This window comes from Ochotona curzoniae, unplaced genomic scaffold, assembly GCF_017591425.1.
Source record: "Ochotona curzoniae isolate NIBS_2020 unplaced genomic scaffold, NIBS_Ocur_1.0 patch401, whole genome shotgun sequence".
Taxonomy (NCBI): domain Eukaryota; kingdom Metazoa; phylum Chordata; class Mammalia; order Lagomorpha; family Ochotonidae; genus Ochotona; species Ochotona curzoniae.
The window spans coordinates 68,162-94,532 of NW_024466975.1; the positions used below are offsets into that span (position 1 = coordinate 68,162).

The following is a 26,371-nucleotide window of genomic DNA, read 5'->3' on the forward strand; positions in this document are numbered from 1 at the left end:
GAGTTATAGAGAGGGGTGGGGAGAGACAGAGAGGTATCCTCCATCCACTGAATCAGCCCCCAAACAGTCTCAATGGCTGAGGCTGGATCAGGAGAAAGCCAGGAGCCTGGGTCTTCTTCTGGATATCCCAGTGTGGTCCGGGGCCCAAGCCTTTGTGGAACCTTATTCACCTTTCTCCAGACCATTAGCAGGGAACTGGATAGCAAGTAGAATATCTGGGACTTGAACCACTGCCCATAATGTATCTTTGAGTCTCAGGCAGTGACTTTATCTGCTTTGCCACAGTGCCTGCCTACAAGGAACTTTTCAATTGGTGCATATTTGTCTATAAATATGTGTATATTAGTACATATGAACTTTACTTTTCATAAATACTTCTATGTTAATTTGCCAATACTTGAAATCAATTTCTTTGTAACCAAAATAAACTCATCATTCTTCCATTCAGTCATTCAAAAAGTATTTGCTGAATGGTTACCATGGACCACGTATAGTTTAGATTTTGGAAATACACAAAATGAGCAGCAACTCTGGAGAGAGCACTATGGTTAGACAGGCACACCCATGAACATGCAGCTCTGTGTCTGATATGTGCCATAAAATGCAATGCAACTATGCACATTGAGTGAGGGATACACAGCTCAAATACAAGGTTAGGAAAATTCAAGAGGAGGGGTATCTTAAAAGAGATTCAAATGAAAGGAACAAGTAAGCCAAGTTCTTTTCTGGGGACAGTAGTCAAACAGAGACAAAACATAAGTTAAGGTCCTATGGCAAGAATGTGCATATGATAGAAAAATTCTTCAGAAATAACAAGAAAGTCATTGCAGCTGAAGCGGAGTGTGCTGGGCAAAGGAGAAGAAATCTAGTGTCAGAAATATAGTTAGCAGGCCTTATAAACCTTATATACTTGGAAATGGATTTTGGATCCCTGTCTGAGTTTCTAGGAAATACCAATAAAACAACATGGTAGAGCTGGAAATCCCTCTTCAGTGGCCACATGAGAATCTGGAAGTATGCCAGGGCTGCTTTGCCTTAGCCCACAATGACTGCCAAGGAACCAGATGCTATTGGTAGGAAAATATTCCACAACTTCCCAGCTTGTATGCCCTTCAGTTTTCATCTCTAATGAGTTTTCAAAATAATAAAAATGAAGAAAGCTATGGGTAATATATTGGAGATGCTTTATATCTATATATTATAAATTAACAATTTAAATAAACACATACATTAGGGTAAACAGAATTGCATGAAGAAATTTTTTTACTTCTATCATTGAGCAAAATAAATGTTACCAGTTTTGAAATGCACTTGCACATAACATGAAACTGCTTTTACTATTTCTAAACTGAACTTTGTTTTAATTGCTCACCACATTTTGGAAGGCTGAACCCAAGAATTACACTAGTGAACAAAATCTATAGCTATGATGAAATTTATAGCTTTATTAAACATAAATTTGTTATAACACTAAAGGAAAATATGAATTTATTATAAATACTGAAGCAGATAGGGAAGTATTTGAATTCATTTTTTAGGGAGTCAGGTAAATTAGACAAGCAATGCAAAATATCTTATTTCCCTAATATTTTCATCTTTTTTTAAAGAAAAACAGATGCTTTACTCTGTTTCAGAGCCTACTCTGACTGTCACTTTCTAAACTGCAAATTATTAATATTGCCAATTGGAAAATCTTGGTACATGGTGAAGTATGTAAATATGCCATCTGTATCCTACATGGCATTACTGGTTTACTCTCTAATTAGCAGAAAGAAATGATATCTTACGCATGATAGCCATAGTAAGAACACATTTAAGTAGTGTGCAATAAGCACAGAGCATGCTTTGTTGTTACAGATGCTATGGATACATATTTGCACAATCCACCTTGAAAAATTTCTATTACAGATGAAACAGATAATGTTAACCATAAGGGGCTGAAGAAGAAATTTAGAAAAATGTAGTTTGTAGTCTAACAGTTGTTATAAGAGACCAGATAGCAGTGATTACATGTTTGCGGTATTTTGTTGAAATCGCTGTTTACTAACTATGTGATATTGAGCAAGCTATTTAATCTGCTTGGGTCTTAAATTTCCACCATCTGTAAAAGAAGATAATAATAGAACCTACTTCCAAGGTTGTTGTGTGGAGCAGATGAGATAATGCATGTTCCCGTGCAGTACTCAGAACAGAGGCATCCTATGAAGATCCACTACTTAGCAGTCTCATCCTATTTGTATCGGTGCATCCTCTTTGAAGAAGTCATTGCAAAGATCATATTCAGGGAAATAATTATCTATTGGCACATTACTTAATTCAGCAAACATTAACAGGGACTCAGATGTGAGGAAGATAGGCTGTCCTTCAGTTCAGCCAAGATATGTGTCTTACTGGGGGACAGGAACAAGAGAATGAGGAAAAACATTCTATGGCAAATAACATAATGAAAGCCACTAGAAATTACTACTGGAACATGTCACTGGGAACAGTTAATTTGACTGAAGAAAGTTAGGTAGGTTGGGTCCACAGGAAAGTCCCCCAAAAGATCCTTGGTTAATGAAAAGATACAAAAGTTATCATGAGCAGAACAGAACCCGGTCACTACAAAGGTTTGGAGGGTCATAGTTTATGTTTTGTGTTTAACAATACATTGAATTAGTGCCCAAATGCTGTACGTCATAGAACTAACCTTTTCACGCTAACGGTTAATATGGCTTTGAGAAAATCATAAGATATAAAACAAAATGTCTCACATCTCAAAAAAAAAAAAAAAGAAAACAAAAAGAAAGACGGTGGGGGGCGGGGGGGAACCACTCTTGGTTATTCATTTAGGAGACAGAAACTTTGTTTTGTTCTTGTTTTCATTATCCTTTGTAGGATAGAGAAAATTCTGTAAGCATTCAGAATCCTACATTGGGGAGGAATTTTCTAAAACATAGTATCTCCAAGCCTACCACAACAACCCTCCTTTACATGACACAAAATCACAGCTTTAGTTTGTTAAGAGGGCATAATTCTGAGTGGACCATGGAATATTTATGTCTGTATGCAGCTCCTTGAAGGATTAATCTTATGTTTTTTGTGCCTGTGTGGGTCAGAGGTTCAAATCAGCACTTCTTTCTGTCACTCCTTATATGTTTTACTATAATTTACAGCTCAGCAAGATGAATCACAGAACAAAAGTGTCTACTTTATTTCTGCAACTAATTCTACCTAATCAAAGATTTGCAGCCCAACACCCAGCATGGAACTTTAAATGGGAAATATGAGGAGAACAAAGCATTTTGTCAAATAACACATCTCATGATGTAAGCACATATGTCTCTTAAAGAAAATTTTATCGATTCCATGTTATTGGCATACAAAAGGACCATTCTTGTCCCAGACCTGGTGCGACTGTGGAGTCATCGCCATTGGAAACAAGAGCCTGATTAGGTTCCCACACAGATATGAATAGACTTTCCTTTTTTAGTAAAATAGCTGCTTTTATTCCCTTTTAAAACAGACTGGTAATTGTCACTCTAAAAAGCACTGAATTGTTCTAGGGCAACATTTGTTCTTGCTCTTTTTCCTCATCTTTTTAGGACTGGCCAATAACCATGCCATCCCTTCTGGTTGGTCCTCTTCTGGAAAGTCTGAGTTAATCCACAGCTGTGTGAATGTGAAAAAGGTACACAGCAGGCTGGGTCTGTTGGGTCTCTTGTCTGCTAATGAAGTGCACAGTCTGCAGGACAGATGTTAAGAGGATCTGTTAAATAAGTCAGTGGCAGAGATCCTGACCTCTGCCAAGGAACATTTTATTATCCCAGAAAGGGACATAATTACAAGGCATTAACAATTAGAAGAATCATAGCTTTTCTTTATAGAGTTTTTTTTTTTTACTTCTTGTTTCATCATTTGTTTAAAAAATAGTATCAAGTCCCATTCACTGAGAAGCAATGTGCTAAATCTGATTGGGTTTAGTACAAACTGCAGATTATAGGATTTCCCAAAATCCCTAGGAAATGGCTGGACGTTGGCTTTGCTTCAATCTTAAACTGTTTTGTTTTCAGCGTGTATCATTACACTATTTGTACAGTCTCGCTTGCCACAGAGTGCTATTGTACTAAATGGACCATCAGTCTTACCAAACATAGCCACCTAACTATTAAATATGTAGTAATGGGAAATGTAAACTAGAGATCAAGTTAATGGAGGAATATCACACCATAAAATTGTTCACTACACCTTATACTACTTCACCATTCATTTATGGTGTGAATAAAATCACATCTACCACATGCATTACAAATTCCCTAGTGTGGTATAAAAGATTTTCTGCGATCTGACCCTTTGCTTACCTTTCTAAGGTCACCCTTTTTTGCTTAAGTAATACTCATTCTGGGTCAACTATTTCTAAATGTGTCCTGTCATCTACTGCAGTTACATCAACAGACAGACTGTTCTCATTGTCTTTTTATTCTCTGTCTCCCTGTCAGTCTGAACCCTTCCCCAGTAGCCAGAGGATCATATACTCTTATTTCAAGACTCAGTTGTAATATCCTCTCATCCATGAAGATGACTAGTACTTTCCAAGGTAGAGGGAAACACCTGACCATGGGAATACATCTCACAAACACACAGCTTTTTAGATTGTGGGAACTTTGAGGGCAGTGACCAAGTTTTATTGATCTTAGTAGGATCAAAGTAGAAAATACTGCATATTACATAATACACAATTAATGAACATTAGAGAATCAGTGTATATACATAAACTAATGTAATAACCCTCCATGTTATCATATTGTCTACTATCATATTGTCTACTAGACCTATTGTTATCAATAGGTCTACTCAATAGTGGCCAGCCCTGGAACAGAGTCTTCCAGTCTTTACCTTATACACCTTGCTTTCAGTTTTGATTATAAACTTCAGTGGATTGGGACATTCAATTGCCAAAATAAATAAATAAATAATCTCTTATTAAATCTGCCTCTCTCTCATCCTCATGTAAAACTAGGTGGAAGCATGAGACACCAGGCTCTTGGCTGTGTTTCCATATAGTTCTACTCAGCCAAACTTTATATATAAGAAGTCATTAAGTTTAGTTCTTCACACTGTTGCTTCACAATTCTACATACCAAAATTCTAGCCAATTACTAGCTGTGTAGTTTTTGTCATTTAAATTACATCTCTGAGTCTCAGTCTCCTCAACTGTGCAATCGAAAAAATCCATATAGCACCTGGCAGAGCTGCTATATGGACACACTTTTTACAACAGATTTGTTACATAGTCCTTATAATTTAATGAAAATGGCTAAAAGGAAAATTAATTTAGTTAAGGTCATAGAATGAGGAGTAGAGCCAGGACTTGATCTTCAAGACCTCAAAAGATATTTCTAGCTCTGGAGGCTTGTGGAATTTCATAGCCTCATGCTCTATTTGTAAAAGCTATTCTTTCAATGTCACAGCATGTATGTCTTAGTCAGTGGGAAGCCCAGTTAACAGCACTCTAAGTGCTGAGTTGACATCTCTTCTTGCTGAATATTGTACTGGGTCTTTAAAATTTATTTATTTTTGTTGAAAAGTCAGATATATAGAGAGTATGAGAGACAGAAAGAAATATCCTCCATCTGCCAATTCACTCCCCAAGTGGTCACAATGGCTAGAGCTGAGCCAATTTGGACCCAGGAGCCAAGAGCCTCTTCCAGGTCTCCCACATGGGTGCAACGTCCCAAGGCTTTGGGCCATCCTTGTCTGCTTTACCAAGCCACAAGCAGGGAGCTAGGTAGGAAGTGGAGCTGCCCATATATGGGATCCTGGCACATGCAAGGCGAGGCCTTTAGTCACTAGGGTACCATGTTGGGCCTTATACTATACTAATACTTATACTAATACTTATAATTATACTTACACTATACTATACTATGCATTATTCTTTCTAAAATGAGAACTCATCCAGCACTGACATTATGATGACAGGATTTCAAAGTGCCTGTACATACCCAGATGGGTAAATCAATAAATTAGTATTTTTAGATACATATATGTCAAATAATCATTCTATGCTACCTTTTTCTTATGTCTTCAAAGTATTGCTCATTTAATGTATTTTCTCTTCTTTTACTGCATGAACTCAGAATGTTGCTCAGCTTTCTTACTGAATGGAGTAATGAAAGTAATAGATCTTACTGAATGGAAATGAAAATGTAATGTAATGAAAATGTAATGAAAGTACGTAGAACAAGTTATGAAAATATTTAGTGATGAGTGACTATAAGGAGAAAACAACTATATCAGTAAGGAAAGAAGTGAAATTTATTGTGTATGTGCCATGCAGTAGACAATGTGCAAAGCCAGTTGGTTTATATTATCTCATTTAATTCCCATAAAAACCTTATGGAAAGTATCATTATCCTCAAGCCACAGATGAAGAAACCAAAGTTGAGGGAAAACTAGCTCCTAGGTGGTCAGCTCTTTTAACTACAGAGTTCTAGCAGAAACAAGAAATCACCAAGTCATTTATTATTGCACAAACACAAAACAAGGCAGCTGCTAAACAAAAGGTAGTAGGCTGCTTCAAAAAATGACCATAACACAGGACTGATGATAGAGTCCTCATCCTGTTCATAGCGAGTTATGTCTGCAGGTGATGGCAGTCTTTCACACTCAGGAAACGGAGACAGATGTGCTAGTACAACCAGGAGCGTATCGTTGGACTTAGGTGAACTATAGATGACTACTATCTTCTGCAACTAAGAAATACCTCATGTTACAACATTTGATAAATGGACAGAGAAGTGCAGCATTTCCAGGCAAATCAGTCACATCCAGGCTGTTATCATTTCAATAAGGCTTCTCTCATTCTCATGCACTTGCACTTCTGCTCCACTGCACTATGGAAGCGGCAATGACATAACTACACAATTTGCAGAGAGTGTCCCTTGGGATTTGGGGCAGGCATGTCTCAGACCCGAGAAAGATGTCCTGAGCACTGCAGAGAGGAGAATATATTTTTTCTGTGTGAGCTGAGGAACTCCCGAGTTCTGGAGAGCAGCCCCAGTGTGCGCACACTGCATGGGCACATGCTCCATTCCACCCAGGGATACGGAGTGTTGCTCCTTTTTATAAAATTTGCTTTCATTTATTTCCCTGTCTTTTTAAGCAGGCTGAGAGAAATCCATTGAGAATGTGATGCTAAACTACTTTTCCTACAGAGTTTTTAAACTGGGCCTCTGAGAAGGAGTTTGATACAATTCAATGACTGAAGTAATACCTTTGTCCATTTGAGCATTAAATGGCCCGTTGAAATACAGCTTAGTTAGAGGGAATTTCAGAAAATAGTACTTTCTATTTTTTTATTTCTCTCCCAGCTGACTAGAGCAGAGCTTGGAAAATGCAGCTCAATCACTTTCCACAGCCTCTCAGGTCAACCTCTCACCAGTGTTAATTAAATATAACCCCTTAGAATATGTGAGGTTAAGTGAGAGCAGCATAGCACTCTTCTCCAGCATATTACTGAGAACACAAACGCCATAATCTGTTTGTAAGAAGACTTCTTTGAGCACAGAGGTCTCACTAATGAAAAATTACAACAGGCATAAGAACATAATGTGACAACTGTTCTTCGCAAAACACATTTTAAACTACCCATTTCCCTATCCATTGTGTTTAAGTAACACATATCATAAAGGAAATTGCTGTAACAGATGGTTTCATGTCTGCTTAGCAGACAGATCACTTTTGAGGACAATAAGGTGAAACAGTAAAATCAGTATAATCCAATCAGTCTATTCCCTAAAAATCTTCCTTTCCTACCAATGATAATGTTAGATTTTAAAATGTGTACATATATATATATATATACCACATGTTCTGTCTTCATTTACACAATATGACCAAACTCTAAAAACCAAATGAGTGTTTCCATACTAGTCATTTTTTTTTTAATTACAAGTTTCTTTTAGTAACCAGAGCTCTGTGTGTGCATGTGTTTCTGAAAAGTTTCACACAACAAGGGCTATTTGTAAATTGAATCATTTAAAATAAAGCTCTTTAATACTCTGTAATTATTCTTGTCTCTCTGAACATGACTTTCCTGTAAATGCTCCTTGCTGCCTCTCCTATTGTCCCAAGATTCCTGAGAAGAAGGCAGCCAAGCGATAATTCAACATTATTGATGCTTCAGTGCACTAATCTCTTAAAGAGCCGCAAAGACTCAGTACTCTCTGCCCTGCGACTCCCGCAGCCCCGGGGCCTGAGGCACGCATCCTGCTCCAGCAACGTCCAGATGTCAGGAGGAATGCCCAGCTCCTGATGCAGCAGGCATTCCGTTCCAGTATGGCCAAACATCTGCTTCCTCTGCTGGCATGCAACCTGCTGAACACGCTCAGCGGGCAGCACAGGCTAGGATGGGCAAGGACGTAGCTCCCTAGCTATGGCAGGAGACATATCAAAACTTCAAAATCATAAGACGGCCACAGAAACCCTCAAAAGTAGAGGATTCTGGCATTGTGCAAAAAGCATCCTCAGCATTTCCTCACAGGAAAGCTTCAGAATAAAACCGGACGCTTCTTGTTGTGGTAGTTCTTGCTTTGAAATCTCTTCTGCACAGTTAGCTTGAAATCTGAAAACTATATGAACTCTTTGGGATACTGTGAATATTGTGTTGAGTTTGAAATTTTTCCCTTTTGGAGTCAATTAAGATGCTTTTAATTCACTTAAATATTATAAAAATAGAGGTGTAGCTTATGTAAGAAAGCTTCTAATTGACCAGTGCTTCCTCCATACCAGTCAGCAGATTTTAATGCAAAGAATCTTGGTTTATAAGTAAAATTTAAACTATAATTAAGCCATCCACTGTAGTCTCATTTTCTTATTACATGAATAATGTGGTTCATGACAGATTTACGTGAGCTTCACTTTCTTCTTGAATATGGGGACACTACAAAAAGACACTTAATACAAGGGTGAAATAAAAATTTCAATTAAAAATAGAAAAAATCTATAAAGTAGGTATTATATGAATATATGTGTACATATACAAATCCATTCCTATACTCGTGTATACACAGAATGTTATTATTTGTATCTTTTTGGGGGTTTGCTTTAGAAATAAATTCAGTCTTCCTTTGTAATATCCAATCTGTGCATCAAGTATAGATTCATTACCAAGAGTGATTCCATTCGTCCTACGGGATCTCAGGAAATGGCATCCTACAGAAACCAATGAGCGGCTCCCAAGTCCTCCCCAACTTTCACAAGTACAAGCACTATTAAGAAAGTTGTGATTCCTCTAGGCAGAGGTGAGCACGCAGAATTAAAGTTTCAGTTTTCAAGCTGATTGTGAAGCAAAAACTGAGGATAAACAATTGAATAGGTCTCAGTTTTTAAAAATTGGACGGCCAGATTCAGACAGACAAGTACATATGTAAGCTGGATGTTTCTATTCAGATGAAGATGAGTTGACATCTGAGTTCTCTACTAAATGCTCCTATTTTTTCTCTCCTTGGTTAGAAGGTAAGCCATGAGAGCAGGGGCTTTACTCAAGATCTTTTATGATATTTTCTCCCATCATCTAAGACAGCAACCTTAGCATTACTGACACTTTGGAGTGGATAAATTTTATTGGAAGTAGCTGAACTGGGCATTATAGGGTGTTCCTCAATACCTATTTGGTCTCCACCAAGAAATGCAAGTGGAGACTCACTTTCCCACCATTCGAAACAGTGGAAAATATCTGCAGATATTATCAACCAAGCCCTTGTGGAGCAGGAAAGACATGCCCCTAGTTGAGGACCACCAATTAGAATGGCGCATGGTAGGGCTACTGAGTTAGCTCCATTTGCTAATCCTCTGCAAGTGCCAGGATCCCATATGGGTACCAGTTTGTGTCCAAGCTGTCCCACTTCCAATTCAGGTCTCTGTTTATGACCTAGGAAAGCAGCAGAGGACGGCCCAAAGCCTTGGGACCCTGCACCTGTGTGGAAGACCTGGAAGAAGCGCCCAGCTCCTGGATTCAGACTGGTTCAGTTCCTGCTATTGCAGCCATTTGGGGAGCCAACCAGCAGTTACGAAACCTTTCTCTCAGCCTCTCATTCTCTCTGTAAATATGCCTTTACATGGAAAACAAATCTTAAAAAAAGGACAATACCTGGCATATAATGAGCACTCTCTGAGCTATTTAGATTTGCTTGTGAATTTTTTTTCTAGAGCAATTTAAGGTTCAAAACCAAACTAGAATGTAATATTATCTTTTACTTCTATTTCCCATAAACTCATGAACTATTCCTGTATAGTCTCTCTATTATCAACATAGTCTACCATCACATCCTACGCTGATATAATCACCTAAACGCCCTAATTTAATTTTATAATTTTTTCTTGGTTTTGCTCATTCTATGGATTCTGGCAAGTGTATAATGATATGCCACTATAACATCTTTGCTGCCCTAGAGATTCTCCATGTGCCACATATTCACCTCCTTTTCCATTCCAACCTGGGACAATCCTTGGTATTTCTTACTATCTCTAAAGCTTTTCTTCTTCCAGAATGAGATACGGTTCGAATCAAGCAGTACATAGCATTTTTCAAATTTTTTAAGCGTGATTTAAAGACACACTTTGATCAACCCTAATGATATGATAAGCATTGTGATATTTCAATAGCCACATTCAAAGCTAACAATTGTGGTTTCTAGTAAGGATTTTAAAAAACTCCTTCACCTTTTATTTAACTTAAATGAGTAGGTAACCTAGAATCAAAATTAGATCATTCAAAATGGAATTTTTAGATGACCAACAGCTCTGTTTCAAAATCCCTCCAAATGAAAACTATGTGTTTATATTCTATAACATTTAATAGTGGAACAAATACATGTAATTTTAGGTATTAATTTTTTAAGATTTATTCATTTTTATTAGAAAGGCAGATTTACAGAATGAAGGAGAGACAGAAAAAGATTTTCTGTCCGCTGGTTCACTCCCCAAGTGACCGCAACACCCAGAGCTGAGCTGATCTGAAGCCAGGAGCCTGGATCTTCATCCAGGTCACCCACATGGGAGCAGGGGTCCCAAGGCTTTGGGCTGTCCTCAACTGCTTTCCCAGGCCACAAGTAGGGAGCTGGATGGGAAGCGGGGCCACCAGGATTAGAATCAGCGTCCATATGGGATCCCGGCACATGCAAGCTGCTACACTATTGCACTGAGCCATTAAGTATTAATTTTCTTCACTTCACCTGAGTCATAGTGCTCAAAGTCAATAGCTCCAGAGAAATCATGACAGAGTAACAATGATCATGGTCTGGATCATTTTAGATATTATAACGCCACAGGTTACTTCTAGGTATAAAAGATGTTATTAGAAGAGAGACACCACAGCAATGGGTGAGCTCTTGAGGAAGCTCACTACAAATTAAACATTTGATACAATCTTATTTCACCAAATGAGGGCTTGGGAAGTTTATTTGGCTCTGTTTTGCTTCCATGATTACTCTCTTAAACTAAAATATAGATACTTCACTACACTTAACTAAATCTGAAGTAAAAGATTGTTAATATAAAGGAACACATGTTTCTAAAACTAAGGGGGAAAGAAAGTGAATTCCTGTCAGTCTAATTCAAGCTGACTTGATGGTTGCCATCAATTATGCATTATGATGAAGGACTGAAATTAGGGAGCACACAATGGCATTTTAATGCACATAGCACCCAGTACTGAGTATGCAGTAGATGTTAAGTGCTTGTTTAATCACATGTGATAGTGCAAAAAAATCCTTCCTTAATACTATGTATGTTTGGAAGATAATAACAGAACCCAGTTATACTCATAGCTCTTTTCATAATCCTTACAATTCAAAATAGTTTTTAAAAAGAGATGATTGCAAATCAGTACTTAAACCAATACAAAATTTCTCTGAATTTCCAACTTCTATGTGTTTCCATAAGCATCTAGACCTATACATATGAACTCTTCTATAGTAAACAGAAAGGACTAAAAGAGCAGAAACAACTAAGTGCTAGCTCTTGTCACTGGAAAGCCAAGCCCTCATCTGAGACTCGCCTGGGATGGAAAACACACACCATAACTTCTCAATTTTTTAAATTAAGTATAATTTAAAACTTATTTTGTGGGCCTGGTGCAATAGTGTAGTGGCTAAAGTTCTCACCTTGCATGTGCCAGGATCCCATATGGATGCTAGTTCTAATCCCAGCAGCCTTGCTTCCCATCCAACTCCCTGCTTCAGGCCTGGGAAAGCAGTCAAGGATGGCTCAAAGCCTTGGGACTCCTGCACCCATGTGGGAGACCTGGATGAAGTTCCAGGCTCCTGGCTTCAGATCAGCTCAGCTCAGCTCCAGCCATAGTGGCTGTTAGGGGAGTGAATCATCAGACGGATCTTTGTCTCTGTCTCTCATCCTCTCTGTATGTCTGACTTTTCAATAAAAATGAATAAATCGTTTTTTAAAAAACTTATTTTTCCCTGTTGAATCTGAACCATTATCTTATGGGTAAAAATGCTTAATCACATCTTATTTCTGATGTCAGTTTCCTTAATGCTTATTAATTTGACATATAGTTGGAAACACTAGCAAAGCATTTTCTAAAACTTACAATGTTTCACGTTCAAACTTTCAACACTTATATTTTATTAATCACTTCACTGAATTCCCAGGTTCTTCATTACAACATATGTTTATACAGATACACACTAAAACTGAAAATAATACTTTACCTGTCACTGTTCTAGAAACCGTTACTGACTACAAGCAGTCTATTTAAGCCTGAATATACTATTGTGCCATTAGCCATGGGGGATTGCTTCCAGATTTCTCCTCAACACCATGGATAACAAAATTCTATGAATATTTAAGTTATTTTTATGAAATTATCTGATACGTCCATATAGCCTATCTTCATACTCTTCCATGCTTTAAGTAATCTCTAAAGTACCTATAATGCTTAATATAATGCAAATGCTGTACAAATAGTGGTTATACTATATTCTTTAGGGAACAATAACAAGAAAATTGTGTGTACGTTCAGGGTAGGTGCAATTTTTAAAACATAGCTTCTCTCTGTCTTGTTTGAATCCAGAGATGCCGAGTCTGTGCATACTGGAGATCTGCTGCACTCACACACCCAGGGACTCCCTGCTGAGTTGACTAATTAGTGGGGCTGGAACTAAATAGCTGTAGGTGAAAATCTCACAATAGGAGAAACAGAAGACTGCACAGGTCCTCACTCCAGAGTCCTATGTTCCTACACAGCCTGCTCAATGAGTATAGCTGAATACCTCACTGATCAAACAACCTTTAAAACCTATTTATTTATTTAAGGAAGAGAGAAACAGCAACAGAAAAACAGAAAAAGAAATCTGCCTTTTTGTTTGCTCTCCAAATGACTGCAATAGTCAGGGTGGGATCAGGAAGCAGCCAGACCCTGGAGTCCAGTGCTCAGTCCTGGTCTTCCATGTGGGTCACGAAGGCCCAAGGTATTGGGCTATCCTACCCCACGTGCATTAGCAGGGAACTGGACTAGAAGTGGTACAGCTGGAACTCAAAACTGTACACTGCTATGGGATGCTGGTATTACAGGTGGTAACTAAGTTGGCTGTGCCACAATGGGAGGCTCTAATTAAGTAACTTTTAACACACTGAATTGCAAGGCTTGTGTGAGAAAAGACAACTTGCTTAGCTTTCAAGCCCTATGCTGAAACTAAATGAGAATCAGATTCCCTAAAGAGCATCCAGTTTACCCAATGTTTTAATGTGTGGGTGGGTGTAATCTGCTGTTTCACTTTCCGCAACGACAAGGCATGCTTGTAAACAGTAGGAACTATCTTTATATTTGCATTCTCTCTGTTCATTATTTCTTGAGGTTCATCAGGATTCATTTAGAAACTGCAAAAATTTTTGTTTTGCTCTGGAATGAAAATTCATTTATACAGAATGCATTCTACAGACTGAGCACTAGATCAAACTTAAAAAGTCTTCAAAATTGTTTGGGTCTCAGATAATCATCAAAGAACATTTATTCACTTCTTATTTTTTTTCTCTACAAATACTATAGCAAGAAACGCTGAGAATTCCATAATAATGAAATGAGTTCAGTTGTTAGTCTCAGCTACTCTGCTTCCAATCCAGCTCCCAGATTTGTGCCTGTGAGGTGGTAGGTGAGGGCTCTGGGACTTGAGTCCCTACCACTCACAGAGAAGACCCAGAGGATGCTCCAGTCTTGCTCAGCCTTTGGAACGTGAACCAACAGATCTCTCTAATTTCTCTCCTTCTCCCTCTCTTAGTCTCCTTTTTTAAAAAAAATGAAATAATTAAACCTTAAAAGTGATGGAACAAGCTTAAATTTGGTGAGTGAAACTCTACTAGAGTAGAACTGATCCACAGAAGCACTCTAATCAAAAAAATTAGAGTAAATTTTACTGCCATTATGGTGCTGCAAACTTTTCAACCTATTCTGATGATGTTTAAGTTGCATTTGCTGAAATTAAATACATGGTTTATTGTCCTATTTACTATTCACAATTCTGAGAATATGTTACTGTGTTCTTTTTACAATGAAAAAAAAAAACCTGAAGAGTTATTTGGAGAACAGTTCAAGACATCATAGCAAGTAATAGTGAAAACCCTAACTTAAGGTTCTAATTCCCTAAGTGGAGCTCATTCCATTAGTCCACAGCTCATGTAATCCCGGCTATAATGGTCCTCTCAAGTTCTACCACACTCCTAAAAGTCATGAAAAGAGTCAAAGGGGATAAGTGAAGCCTGATTAAGAAAAAACAAGCATTTTCCCTCAACGCACATCCCCATAGTTGGCATTCTTAAAGCCCGCTTTGAATCAGTGCTTTCCTCTTTCACCATCGGGTAGCCAGTAATAGGTCACTCTAATCAACTCTTTATTCAGTTTTCTTCTGTATTAGAAACCACAGCCTCCTAATGCCCTCCAGCAAAGCTAATTCACACTCCTATTTCCCTGTAGCACTGAGAAATGTTTACAATTGCAAATAAGACAAGAGTCGGAGCCAGTGCAACATCTAAATACAGTATCATAAGGGTTCAGGCTGGAAGTGAAATACAAATAGAGCATTCCAGATACCTATGGTTACTTCTTCACTTTCCATTTGTTGCACAGAAAATTGACAATATCATTTAAACAAAACATGTGCATATGTTCACTTTTGCAAAAACTTCAATTGTTCTCCTTTATCATTGCAAATTGGGCAAGACTTTTATAGTTTCATTTAAGAGTGACTTATTGTTGATAGGTTTTTCTTAGTACTTTCAGGCTCTAATTATATTCCTTTTCTAAAATCTCCTCTAAACCACACAGAAAGCCCATGAAATGAAAGTGAAAAAACATTTGTATTGATATTTTAATTTTCATGGACAATTCTTTCATTTAGAATATTATCCATGTTATCCTACCAAGAACCACTCTTAAAATATGTTCCAACTAAAGCTTGGTAGGCTTTGAATGCACGATAAAAATCATTCTCTGAAGCTAATGAAGACAGAAGCTCTGCCTGTAACAATATTAAGTTTGTTTTCTCTGGTGATTCAGAGAAGTGAGCAATCTGTCAGTAATACATTGAGTGAAATTACTTGTCTTGTAGGAATAACTGCTGACAGTCACTTTATCTTAGACTGACCCAACATTTCCCTGTTGCTGACAAACAAATTACTACGTCTAACTTCGAAAAAGTAACTAGCCTACTTTAATTTTGATTGGTCATTCAAAATCCCTTATACATGTATTCATTTGCATTCCTTATTACACATATATATGTATATAATATATATAACATATATCATATATGTTAAAGGTAACAGAGTATTTTGGGGACAGGCTTAAGCTAAGAAGTAATGGGGTGGGGGGAGATAATGAAAGAAAAACCTACCATTGGAGCTAAGAAAAAGCACAGTTCAGCCTCTTTTCAAGACTGTTATGTGGAAGAAACTGGTAACTGTGACTATCCAACATTAAGACTGGCACTGCTGCCAGGGACTGACTGGGTGAGTGAACACATTACCCAGACAGTATTGTAGGAATTAATTTTCTTCAATAAAGTGCTTTTTAAGCCTCATATATTTCACAATCTAAACATATGTCACTGTTTCATAAACAAAATAAATGGATTAAAATAATACATTGCCAATATGCTGACATGTGGAGATATTTTAATTAGAAATTCTTAAGCTGTGTGATACTTAACTGCTATATTTGCTAAAGAGAAGCATGCATCATTTAGTAAGAAGGCACGAGACAGGTGTATCATTTTGCATATGGTATCAGATTGTGTTTAATAGAAGCTGCAACTTTGAAACGACATTACTTCCAATTAAAAACAAAACTAAACTAAAATAAAGGCCATCATATTGAATAGTTACCACATAAAATGAATCAATACATGAAACCTTTTTTCATTTTATGTAGAAGGCATTCAGAGCATAGTTTCTGGGATAATATTTCTACAGAAATAATCTAACATCATAGCTATTTAAACGCTATATTTCCATGACTGCCTCATTATCCTAGTTTCCTTTCCTTAACATTCTTTTTCACTTACTTAAGGACCAATGCTAACAAAGCTAAGGAAAGCAAATGGCAACTAGTTCTGAAATTTATAAGGGTGAGAGAATTGGAAAAGGTAGTAATATAATATATTGTTTACTATAGCAAGCGCTTTCTGTTCTCTAAAGGTCAAAAGCATTGTAAGCTCAGAGTTACAGTTTCTGATTGTTCCCAGGGTTAAATACATTATCAAAATTAATGGTTCAAGTCCCTCAACCTTCAGATATATGAGTATTCATGTCTCCATCTGCTGAACTGTTCAACTAAAAATAGCATTCTTTGGCCTTCTCTCTCCTAATATTGTGCCCCCGAGGCACTGAAAGCCATGCCTCAGATCAGCACAGTAGTATTTTTCAAATGGTCTTTGCTGCATCTTCCTTATTTTAAAGAAAACAAAAACTGGGTTCTGGATTATATTAATGCAAGGAGGGTCTTTGCATTGCAAATACTTTTTCTCTACTTATTATTAAACTTCAGGCTTCTATGGTACAAAAATGGCATTAAGATTTACCCAGGGTGATTTATATTAGAAATAGCAATCTTTGAAGAATCAATGAACTCTAACATTAGGTAGAGAGGACCAATACAACAGAAGTGAAAGGAAAGGAAAACAGGGATACGTGTATTATGGGATTTACCTCCTAGGAATGTTTGTTCAGACACAGAACTTGTTGAAACTACTGGTAATACTTTCTCAACATCAATAGTTTATCATAATCATGCTTGTGACATTCTTCCTTACACTCGAGGGGGTAAAACTTGGCTAGAAAGGAAAGCAAATATAAGGCAAGATATTATTTACATTTCTCTCTATCTTTGTTCAAGATTTAAAATGTTATTGTTTAGTAGCTTGGATGTGGCTGTTCATGGATATTCTAACAACAGGGACACTCACACCAGAAAAAATTAAGAAACCTGCTTTTTAAACAACGCTAGCTTAGTCTAACCAGTATACTATGTAAGAAAACAGATCGAAGGCTTCCCAACACGCAGGAAAGAAGGTGGGAAAATGGAAGCAAAAAACAGTAAACACAAATTTGGAAATTCCAGTTAGCCGCATTTAAGCTGTAAAGATTGGTAGGTTCTTGCTTTTACACATTCTCTATCTAGTTAATTAAAGAGACAGGACAATGGCATATCCGTGTTCCTAGATCAGCACTGTTACAGAACTCTGCAACCCTGGTGTTCACATGCATGTCCCTGTGGCTTCCAGAAACTCAAATTTGACACACCAAGAGTCGTTAATGTTGTGTGGTGGCTAGAAAAAAACAAACCCCGTTTAAAAAAAAGAAAAAATTTGAGCAGAAACTTTGCTAAAGGTAACCTGATGGGATATAATGAAAAAAAATTCAAAGTGGAGGAAATCTTGAGGCTGAGCTAAGGCTACGTGCATTCACATTATTCTAAGGACTCGCAAACTCCTCAAGCTATCTTGAATAAGCTCGCTGTCACCATACAGAATACCTAACTCCAGCAGTCAAAACAAAGTAATATGAAGGAAGTCACATTTGATTGTGTAGAAGACAGCAGATACTCCGTCAGAATGTGTCTGGTCATGCATGAATGGAAATCCACTGTCCGCCTTTTATATCAAAGTTAAGGAAAGAGGAAGGCAGCCTTTCCTTGCTTGCTTTCCCTGCTCGCTCAAGGTAGCCCGTAATCCTGTTCTGTTCCTTCTGCTGAGAACAAAGCATTTCCTGTCATTCTCCAGCAAGGAAGATTCAAAGCAGAGAGACGATAATGTCAAAGGAACCTTCTATTGATTACACAGTGCTTGAACTATACAGATCAGGAGAGTCAATAGGCTATCAATGCATAGACTTCTACAATGTAACTATTTGTTTTGTGAGTTGAGTTTCCCCAAATCAAAGTGTGCTTCAGTCTGAAGTGACTTCTTTCTGGTTTTTATTTGTTTTTTAATCAACATATTGCTGACAACCCTCCAATATCTGAATCTCGGAGAGTGATCTAATGACACAGAGAGGTATTAAGTTTGAGATTGGAGAGATTTGAGATTGGACTGGTTTCCATGGCTGAAAAGGACTTGCTTCTCATGATCCACATAAGATCCACGTAAGCAATCTCCTCCCTCAAACTCCATAAATGGATAAAGAGGAAGAGGACACTATATAAGTTTATGATATAATAAGCAACCAGCCACATTCAAATACTCTGAGACAACTAAGTCAGGAACATCTGAATCAAGTAGAATTGAAATTAATAGCATTGCTTAAATAACTCCTTGAACCTCAGCTGATTTATCTATGCAAGAAGTATATTTTATTAAACATATAAGGTTAAAGTTGTTTAAAATTTCAAAATATTTTTTAAATACTGAACATTGTTATGTGTAAGAAAAGGTGAAAGTGAGAGAAAAAATATCTTTCAATACCATCAAATGTAAAATTTTGCCTAAATATATGTATAAACATATAGTAATAACCCAATTCAAAGACACATATTTAGATTTGCCCTTTTCTCTGAAAGAAAAGCAGCAAAAGAAGAACCTCCTTAGGAATGAAAACAAAAAAGAAAGATTTCAGTGTTTAGACTGTGCCGCTTGGAAGAAAAAAAAAGCCTAGACTTTGACTGAGCAATCCAGTCCCCCACCCAATGAAGCACCAGTGGAAGCGTTCATACCTCAATTTGTTTGTGGTTGTAAGAGTGGCCACCACCATGTTCAAAGGTGTCCAAATTCCTGCCAAAACGGTCACTTAGGCCCTTTAGCCTTGGGTTAATTTGTGGGTGGGAGACATGACCCTTCTGTTTAGTAGCATATTCAGAAAAAAAAAAAAAAGACAAAACATACTGTCAGAACTCATGGAAACCGAACACATATTTGTAAATCCAGGGTATTGACCACATCAAAGAATGGAAAGTAGAAGGCTTAAGACCCAGCCTCTCTGTTTTACAGAAACTTTCTTTTAGGATCAAATAGTGGTGTTGCCTTCTTTGCATCCAAGTCAAGAACACAGTCTACAGCACAACTGTAGAAGGAGCAAGCTAGCTCCTATGAAAGGAGAAGTCTACTAGGCGCACCAAAAAGGACAAGGTTTTTTGTTTGTTTGTTCTGGTTTTTTTTTGCTTTTGCAGCTTTAGTAAGTATTCCAATGTTAGCAGAAAGTGAAAGTTTGCAAGAGGGACAGGGCTATCTCTGCTCACAAGCAATGTTTCTAGCTCTGCAGGGAAGCCTGGAATGGGTGACACTTTCATGTCTTCATGGCTTTCTGGATGAAGTTATAGCAAAAACATCCATATACTGCGAAAAAACCCCTCTTTATTGTCCCAGTGGAAAAAGTCCAAAGTAGTGTTTTCTCACGTATGGTCATTGTGCTTTCTTGTTACCTTCAAGTTATATTGAGAATAGCAGCAAAGAAACAAAAATACATCACCAGTTGCTATTCCACTGATGATTTAAGAAAACTCTAAAATAATTAGAGCTTAAGAATAAAAATTCTCTTTAATCAACAGTCCACTGTATTGAAATTCGTTATTACAGCACACATACTAAATATTCAAACAGCAAAGGTTTGACTTATTTTGATTACCTTAGCTGCTTGATTTTGCTCATTGAATATCCAATTATATTTTAAAAACCACTTTTTTTCTTAAAACATTAATTTAAGACTATAAATATAACCTAGTTCTATCCCAAACTCCTTACTTTACTGTAAAGGAGATAAAATACAAACATTTTCTTCACTCAGCTTTCAAAAAACTTTCTCTCTCAGTTTAGTTTAATAAATAAACAACACAAATTCGGAACCATATCAGATTTTGACCCCAGAAAGGAGGAAGATATTTGGTGATAATGTGTTATCATTTTATCAAATAATTACCAAATAATTTATAAGCAACAATCTCTGTGAGCTACAAGAAGGAAAATATTCAACATCATTTTTTGTTTTCTTACTTAAATATGAAAGCCATCTGGAAATACTGGAGACATGATTGAAAGCCTGATAAGAAAAACGTGAATATATCCAAAAAGAAAGAGTCATAAAATGTGTAAGACTATTAACGCACTTAAGAGAGAATACATACTCCTAAGTTTTATTGTCAATTTTCCTGTAAAAATGCTGAAACTGGCAAGTTTCTCTTCTATTTGCAGCAGGGTGAGTACACAAGGTGTTAATCCTTTTGGGCTATGCTTAAAACATTATTTAACATCCAGGCCATTATTTAGCATACAGCTGGTTAGCAGTTTTTTTTTTACTAAAGTACTGGCTCCTCTCCCACATTTTTTCCTTCTGGCACTTACCTGGAGCTGTAAAGGGCTGAGTCCAGAAGCAGCAGCAGCTGCCATTGTTGATGGAATGAACTGTACAGGGTAGTTATCACCTGTCGGAAAGAACAATGCATGCAGGTTTAGACAATGCACAGGCAATCACAGCAGACAAGTACAAACATGGTCCTTGGATCGCCCGAGCTTTACAACATTGCTCTAAGCCCAAACATCTGCAGAGACAAAAGACTTAGTTGGGCACAGACTTGCAGTGCTGCCTTGGAACTTTTGTTAACAGATAGCTGGTAGGCAAACTGGCAAAACATGAATGCTTAAAAAATTAAATGCGCAATTCAAGCATGTTCACTCCATTACAAATCTTGTAATACATCATTTTTTAAGAGTAAAAAAAATATCTTAAAGCCAGGCTGACACTCAGCACACAGTGAAAGCACTGAGGTTTTCATATTAGAACAACTGAAAGTTTTGGCTTGGGAGGCAAAGCCAATTATGAGAGGCCCAAAAAGGCGATGAGCTATTAACTGACACTAACCTAAAATTTTATTTTTCTAAAAAAAATAAATAAAAGGAGTTGGAGATAACAACTTGTGCAATCTGACAGGGATGAAACAACATCTCATCTTACCTCACAACATGTATAGACACCACTTTTTTTTTCTTTTCTGAATGACTATCTGGTACTGAACTGGTAGGGCTGAGTACACAGTCATGTACTATTGGTACAAATCTGTCGATAACTTTATTACACAGACACCCAGTTTACATGGGATGTCTGAACTAAAATTCAGCTGAGCCCAATCACGGGACAGCACAGATTAGTGCTACATCTTAATGAATTTTTAAAACTCCAATTCAATATAAGGAATGGGAACAATTCCTATGATTTATGAACATGGGATGAGCACAAACTTGAAGAACCAAGAAGATGATGAGGAACATATCAAGTAACAGAAAGAAAAATTAATATCTGTAGCTAAATTGTACAATACCAGTGATTTAATACAATATCACTTTGGCTTTAGCTACTTATTTAAAGTCGGCGTTATGTACTATCTCTAGGCTATATTTTAATAGGCTGTTCTTCCACACATTTCTGACATTTATACTAATCATGCTGTTTAGCATGAACTTTCCACACTGAAAGCTGAATATAATAATGAAGAGACAGTGTATAAAGGATCACAGGATGACTAATAATGGTAGTCAACCAGAAAGCAAGAAAACCTCTTTATTTGCAAGGTCACTAGAACCTGGAACCTTCCAGGTGCCCCCGGTTGCTTGGAGCTCATCCTGTTTGCCTCATGAAGTGCAACTCAGCTGGTCCCGTGTAAATGTTAAGTTGCTTTCACTTTTAACAAATTGTTAGCTTCTAATCTACACAGTCTCTTTGCATCATATCCATAATACCTCATCAGACCATTGAGCACAGTGTGTGCTTGTACACAGTCCAGTAACAATTGGCTTCTGATTGCATATGGAGTGCTGCTACAATGCTTTCACTAACACTATATTGTGCTGGTCTCCTATGGAGTAATGTTCAAAATATCTGATCTTGCTTTTTCCCTTCCATGAGGTTGATTTTGGTTTCCGGTACTGTATGAGGTTTTTCTTTCTTTCTTTTTTTTTTTTTTAAAGATAACTAGGCCAAATTATTTTTATAGCAAATGACTGTCACTTTATGCTTAAATAATTCTACTGATCTTCTTGATATTTAGGCTAAATTATGTGAAGAAAAGAATAACCTAATCTAAGTCCAATGGCATTTCTTCGGTTCATATCAGATCTTTAAAAAAAAGCACGAAATGATGCTGAATTAATGATGCTTCAAAAACAGGGGGGAAAAATCACCATTTCAACCATCAACATAGACTGCCTCCCAGAATATTTTAGAGCTGTTCTTTCTTTAAATATCATGCATTATTCATATGAACTCTAAACCACAACACCCCCTCCCTGTAAGTTTAATACCAGTTGCTTTATTTGTACTAAAACATTTTTCATGTCAAACATATTTTTAAAAATCAAACTCTAAAAGAATTCCCTGGGGCACTCCTTTTTTCATAGCTGTCATGCTTCTATGCTATGAAATAGCTGACTTTTTTTTTTCATAGTTTTTGGCTTGCCAGTTAATTTATTACTATCTCTACCACACCCTGCAGTACTCTCCAGCTCACCTGCTAGCTACAAACAGCTCTCCTTCCACTGCTGACAAAACATATTTTAAAAATGTTTTTAACCTTTTTGCTGGCTTGCTTCTACATATCTGAGTGAAATCTTTAGAAAGCTATTTCTTCAGAACATATTATATTGATACTAAGAGTAAAAATGAACATATTACAGTAACAAAAGTTTATCACAGATGATACTTAGAAGAGAGAGGGACAAAAAGGCAGGGACAAGAGGAGGTTTAAAAGCAAAAGAGAAACCCGTAGGAACTACAAAAGAGTTAAGAGAATGAACTTTAATCCATTTTTAAAAAATAACAAAGTCACACATTTCTCTCCTACTCCTATCTTGTTTTTTGATTTTTTTTTTCTATTTAAGAGTCTATCAAGAAAACGTTCTCAGTGTGCCTGACTTGGCAAGAAATCAATCAACAAGTTGCAGCAATGTTTTGCGTTTTTTTTTAATTTGTCTCTGAATATGAAGTGCTTGCATGAGGACCCATTCTTTTTAAATTTAGACAAAGGATAAGTGAAGCCTGTTGGAACAGGAAAACTTTAGGCATCATTGTGATCTCACCCTTGCTACCTCCAATCTAAGAAGGCAACCTCCAAACACTAACTGGGGAAAGAATACCCGTTTGGCAAATTGAGTTTTCCAGCCTTCTAGATAATTATAACTGGCTGGATTTATCTAAATTGTTATACAATGTATCAAAACAGGATCTTAAAACTATGGAAAATTTTCTTAATATTAGTTTCACATGTCAGAACAACCGCCTCTGGAAATCAAAGCTGTCCCACAACAAGAGTCCTTAGCAAGAGAAAGTCAATTATTTCATTTATCACAAATGTAATGAACACATCACAATTGTATATATTTATGGGAGGGGGCAATGTGGTTTTCAAACACATATAAAATAATGATCCAATCAGGGTGATTTGCACTTTTAAAATCATTTATAAATTCCTGGTGTTGATAACATTCAAAATCCTCTCTCCTAGCTATTTTGTTAATGAATATTTTCTTAATCACAGTCTCCTTACTGTGATATTGAACTTATTCATCCTGTTTGTATTTTGAGACCCTTAATCCATTTTCTCAGAGAGAACACATTCTTAAATGAAGGCGAAACTTAAGATAATCTAGTCACAATAGAAGAGAAGCAGGTAGTAGGGATTTACGATTCATTAGATTCAGCCTAACTCCAGTAGGAATATTTCAAATATGTATAACTCTGACACAAATTCCTATTTTTTTTAAAGAGCCAATAATATGGTAAGAACTTCCCATTTGCTTTCATTCTTAAGAAAGATAAGTTACTGCAATTGTTGAGTATAAAAAAATATGTTCAGATATTAATACTTTGGAGAAATTACTTAGAGAAGTTGGGAGGAGTAGGGGAAGAAAAAAGAACAAAGATTTGACTTGAGGATTCTTTACGAAGATCCTCAAGGAGAGAATCTATGTTATACCTCATTTCCCACTCTTCAATGCATATACTAAATATTCATTTTTACAAATTATTCTGTGTTGGCTTCACAGAATAATAAGTTACCAGGTAACCTACAGACCAGGGCGAGTTATCATGTTTGCTACACTTCAGAAATACCTGAATCACCGATAACAAAGAAAAGTTGGAAACAATATGTTACATAGATCTCCCTGAGATACACACAGTCAATGTAAGAAAACATTTGAAGACATTCTCTCTATTCTGTGAAGGAATGCCAGAAGTCTTCTCTTGTATTTGTCCAACATCACAGCATAGCAAGTGTTAGTGGGTAATAGTTGAATTCTATTTAGAATTCTAAAGAATTACAAAATATTTAAAACTTTAAATTATTCTTAAGGATAAACACAAGAAAATTAGTAAAGATTGGGATATGCACTGCTGAAACCACTGTGCTCTCATTTTTTCCTAGCAATGTTTCCTAGACTCATCAAAGAACAGATAAATGATGATTTCTGATCGCAAATTTGTTTTAAGATCACCTGCACTGTTTTACATACCTTCGAAAATTCTGGCAATCAAATATAATTAATTTCTTCACTTATTTCGAAATCACATCCAGACATTTCAAACTTGAAAACCAAATAATTTTTCACAACAGCAATTAAATAAGATAATGTGAATGACATGGTACTAAAATATCCCCTTCATAAGAAACCAATCTTTAAAAAACTCTCAATCTTCACTTCTTAGTTATAACTAATAACATAGCTTCCTTACATGAAGGAGTAGTGAAAAAACCTTGACTTTGTCATAAAACTAAACTACTTTATACGAGTTACCATACTTTTTTGCTGGTCCTCAAAGTTTTCTTTTGAAAATTAGGGTACTGATATGAAGGACCCCAGGAATGCTTTGATTCCAAATAGATTGATTTAATTAGTCAAGTATTTTAATAGCATTTATACACCTCTAATTTGCAATACTTTGGAAATATGCCAAGCAAGATATAATTTGGTTAACTCCACAAATATGAATCATATTCTTTACAGCATAGAAAAAATTTATATTTTTCTTAAGATCTCACACACTTAGGTTATGTCCTCAAGAGTAGGGAATGTCACATCAGTTTACATGCTATCTCCACTATTTTATGGATGCAAAGTCTAGAAAAATTAACATTTTGAGGTTTTTCTTTTACAAAATAGAGATAATAGCCACCTACTACTACCTAAATCTCAGAGTTGCTATAAAAATTAAATAAGATTTTATACACAGATACATCTGTAAGGAACCATTTCTTAGCAGATAAGTAGCACTCAATAAAATGCTAACAAACAAAAGAATTAAAAAGCATTAGGTAACCATTGTAACAGATACAAACCAACCAACTAGACAACTTACAAGAAATAGGAGATTTCATAAAATAAAAGAATAACCTAGCTGATTCAGGAAGAAAAAGAACATTTCAACAGGTTTATAGGAAGAGATCAAATCAGTAATCAAAAAGCTCCCAGCAACCAGATGGCTGCACCAACGACTTTTACAAAGTGTTCAAACGGTTAACACTGACTCTTCAAACCTGTCCACAACTGAACAGGGAACACTTCCTACCTTATTCTGGAAGTCAGCATTTTCTAACACAAAACAGATAAAAACATCACGGAAACAGAAAATTATAGGCCAATACCTTTTCTGACTATAGTTGTAAAAAATCTCAACAAAATATTAGCAAATCAAATATAATAGCACATTAAAATATTATTCACCATGACAAAGTAGGATTTGCCTGAGGAATGCAGAGATGGTGCAACATAACAACATGTTTGTACAACATCACAGCACAGCGAGAATTGGTGAGTAATAGGCGAATTCTATTTGGAACCCTAAGAATATTTAAAACTTCAATTTGTTTTAAGAACAAACATAAAAATTTAGCAAAGACTGA

General features: G+C 36.5%; 1 protein-coding gene across 1 annotated transcript in view; it reads right to left on the bottom strand.

Moving 5' to 3' along the window:
* Positions 1-26,371, bottom strand: part of LOC121167618 (transcription factor SOX-6-like) — a gene marked incomplete at its 3' end in the record, with an annotated part of 317,078 nt that overhangs the window by 65,256 nt on the left and 225,451 nt on the right. The window contains exons 8-9 of the mRNA XM_040997162.1: positions 20,823-20,902; positions 19,202-19,324 (exon numbers count right to left, since the gene is read on the bottom strand). Of these exons, the coding sequence (XP_040853096.1) occupies positions 19,202-19,324; positions 20,823-20,902 (203 nt within the window). The remainder of the gene's footprint in view (positions 1-19,201; positions 19,325-20,822; positions 20,903-26,371) is intronic.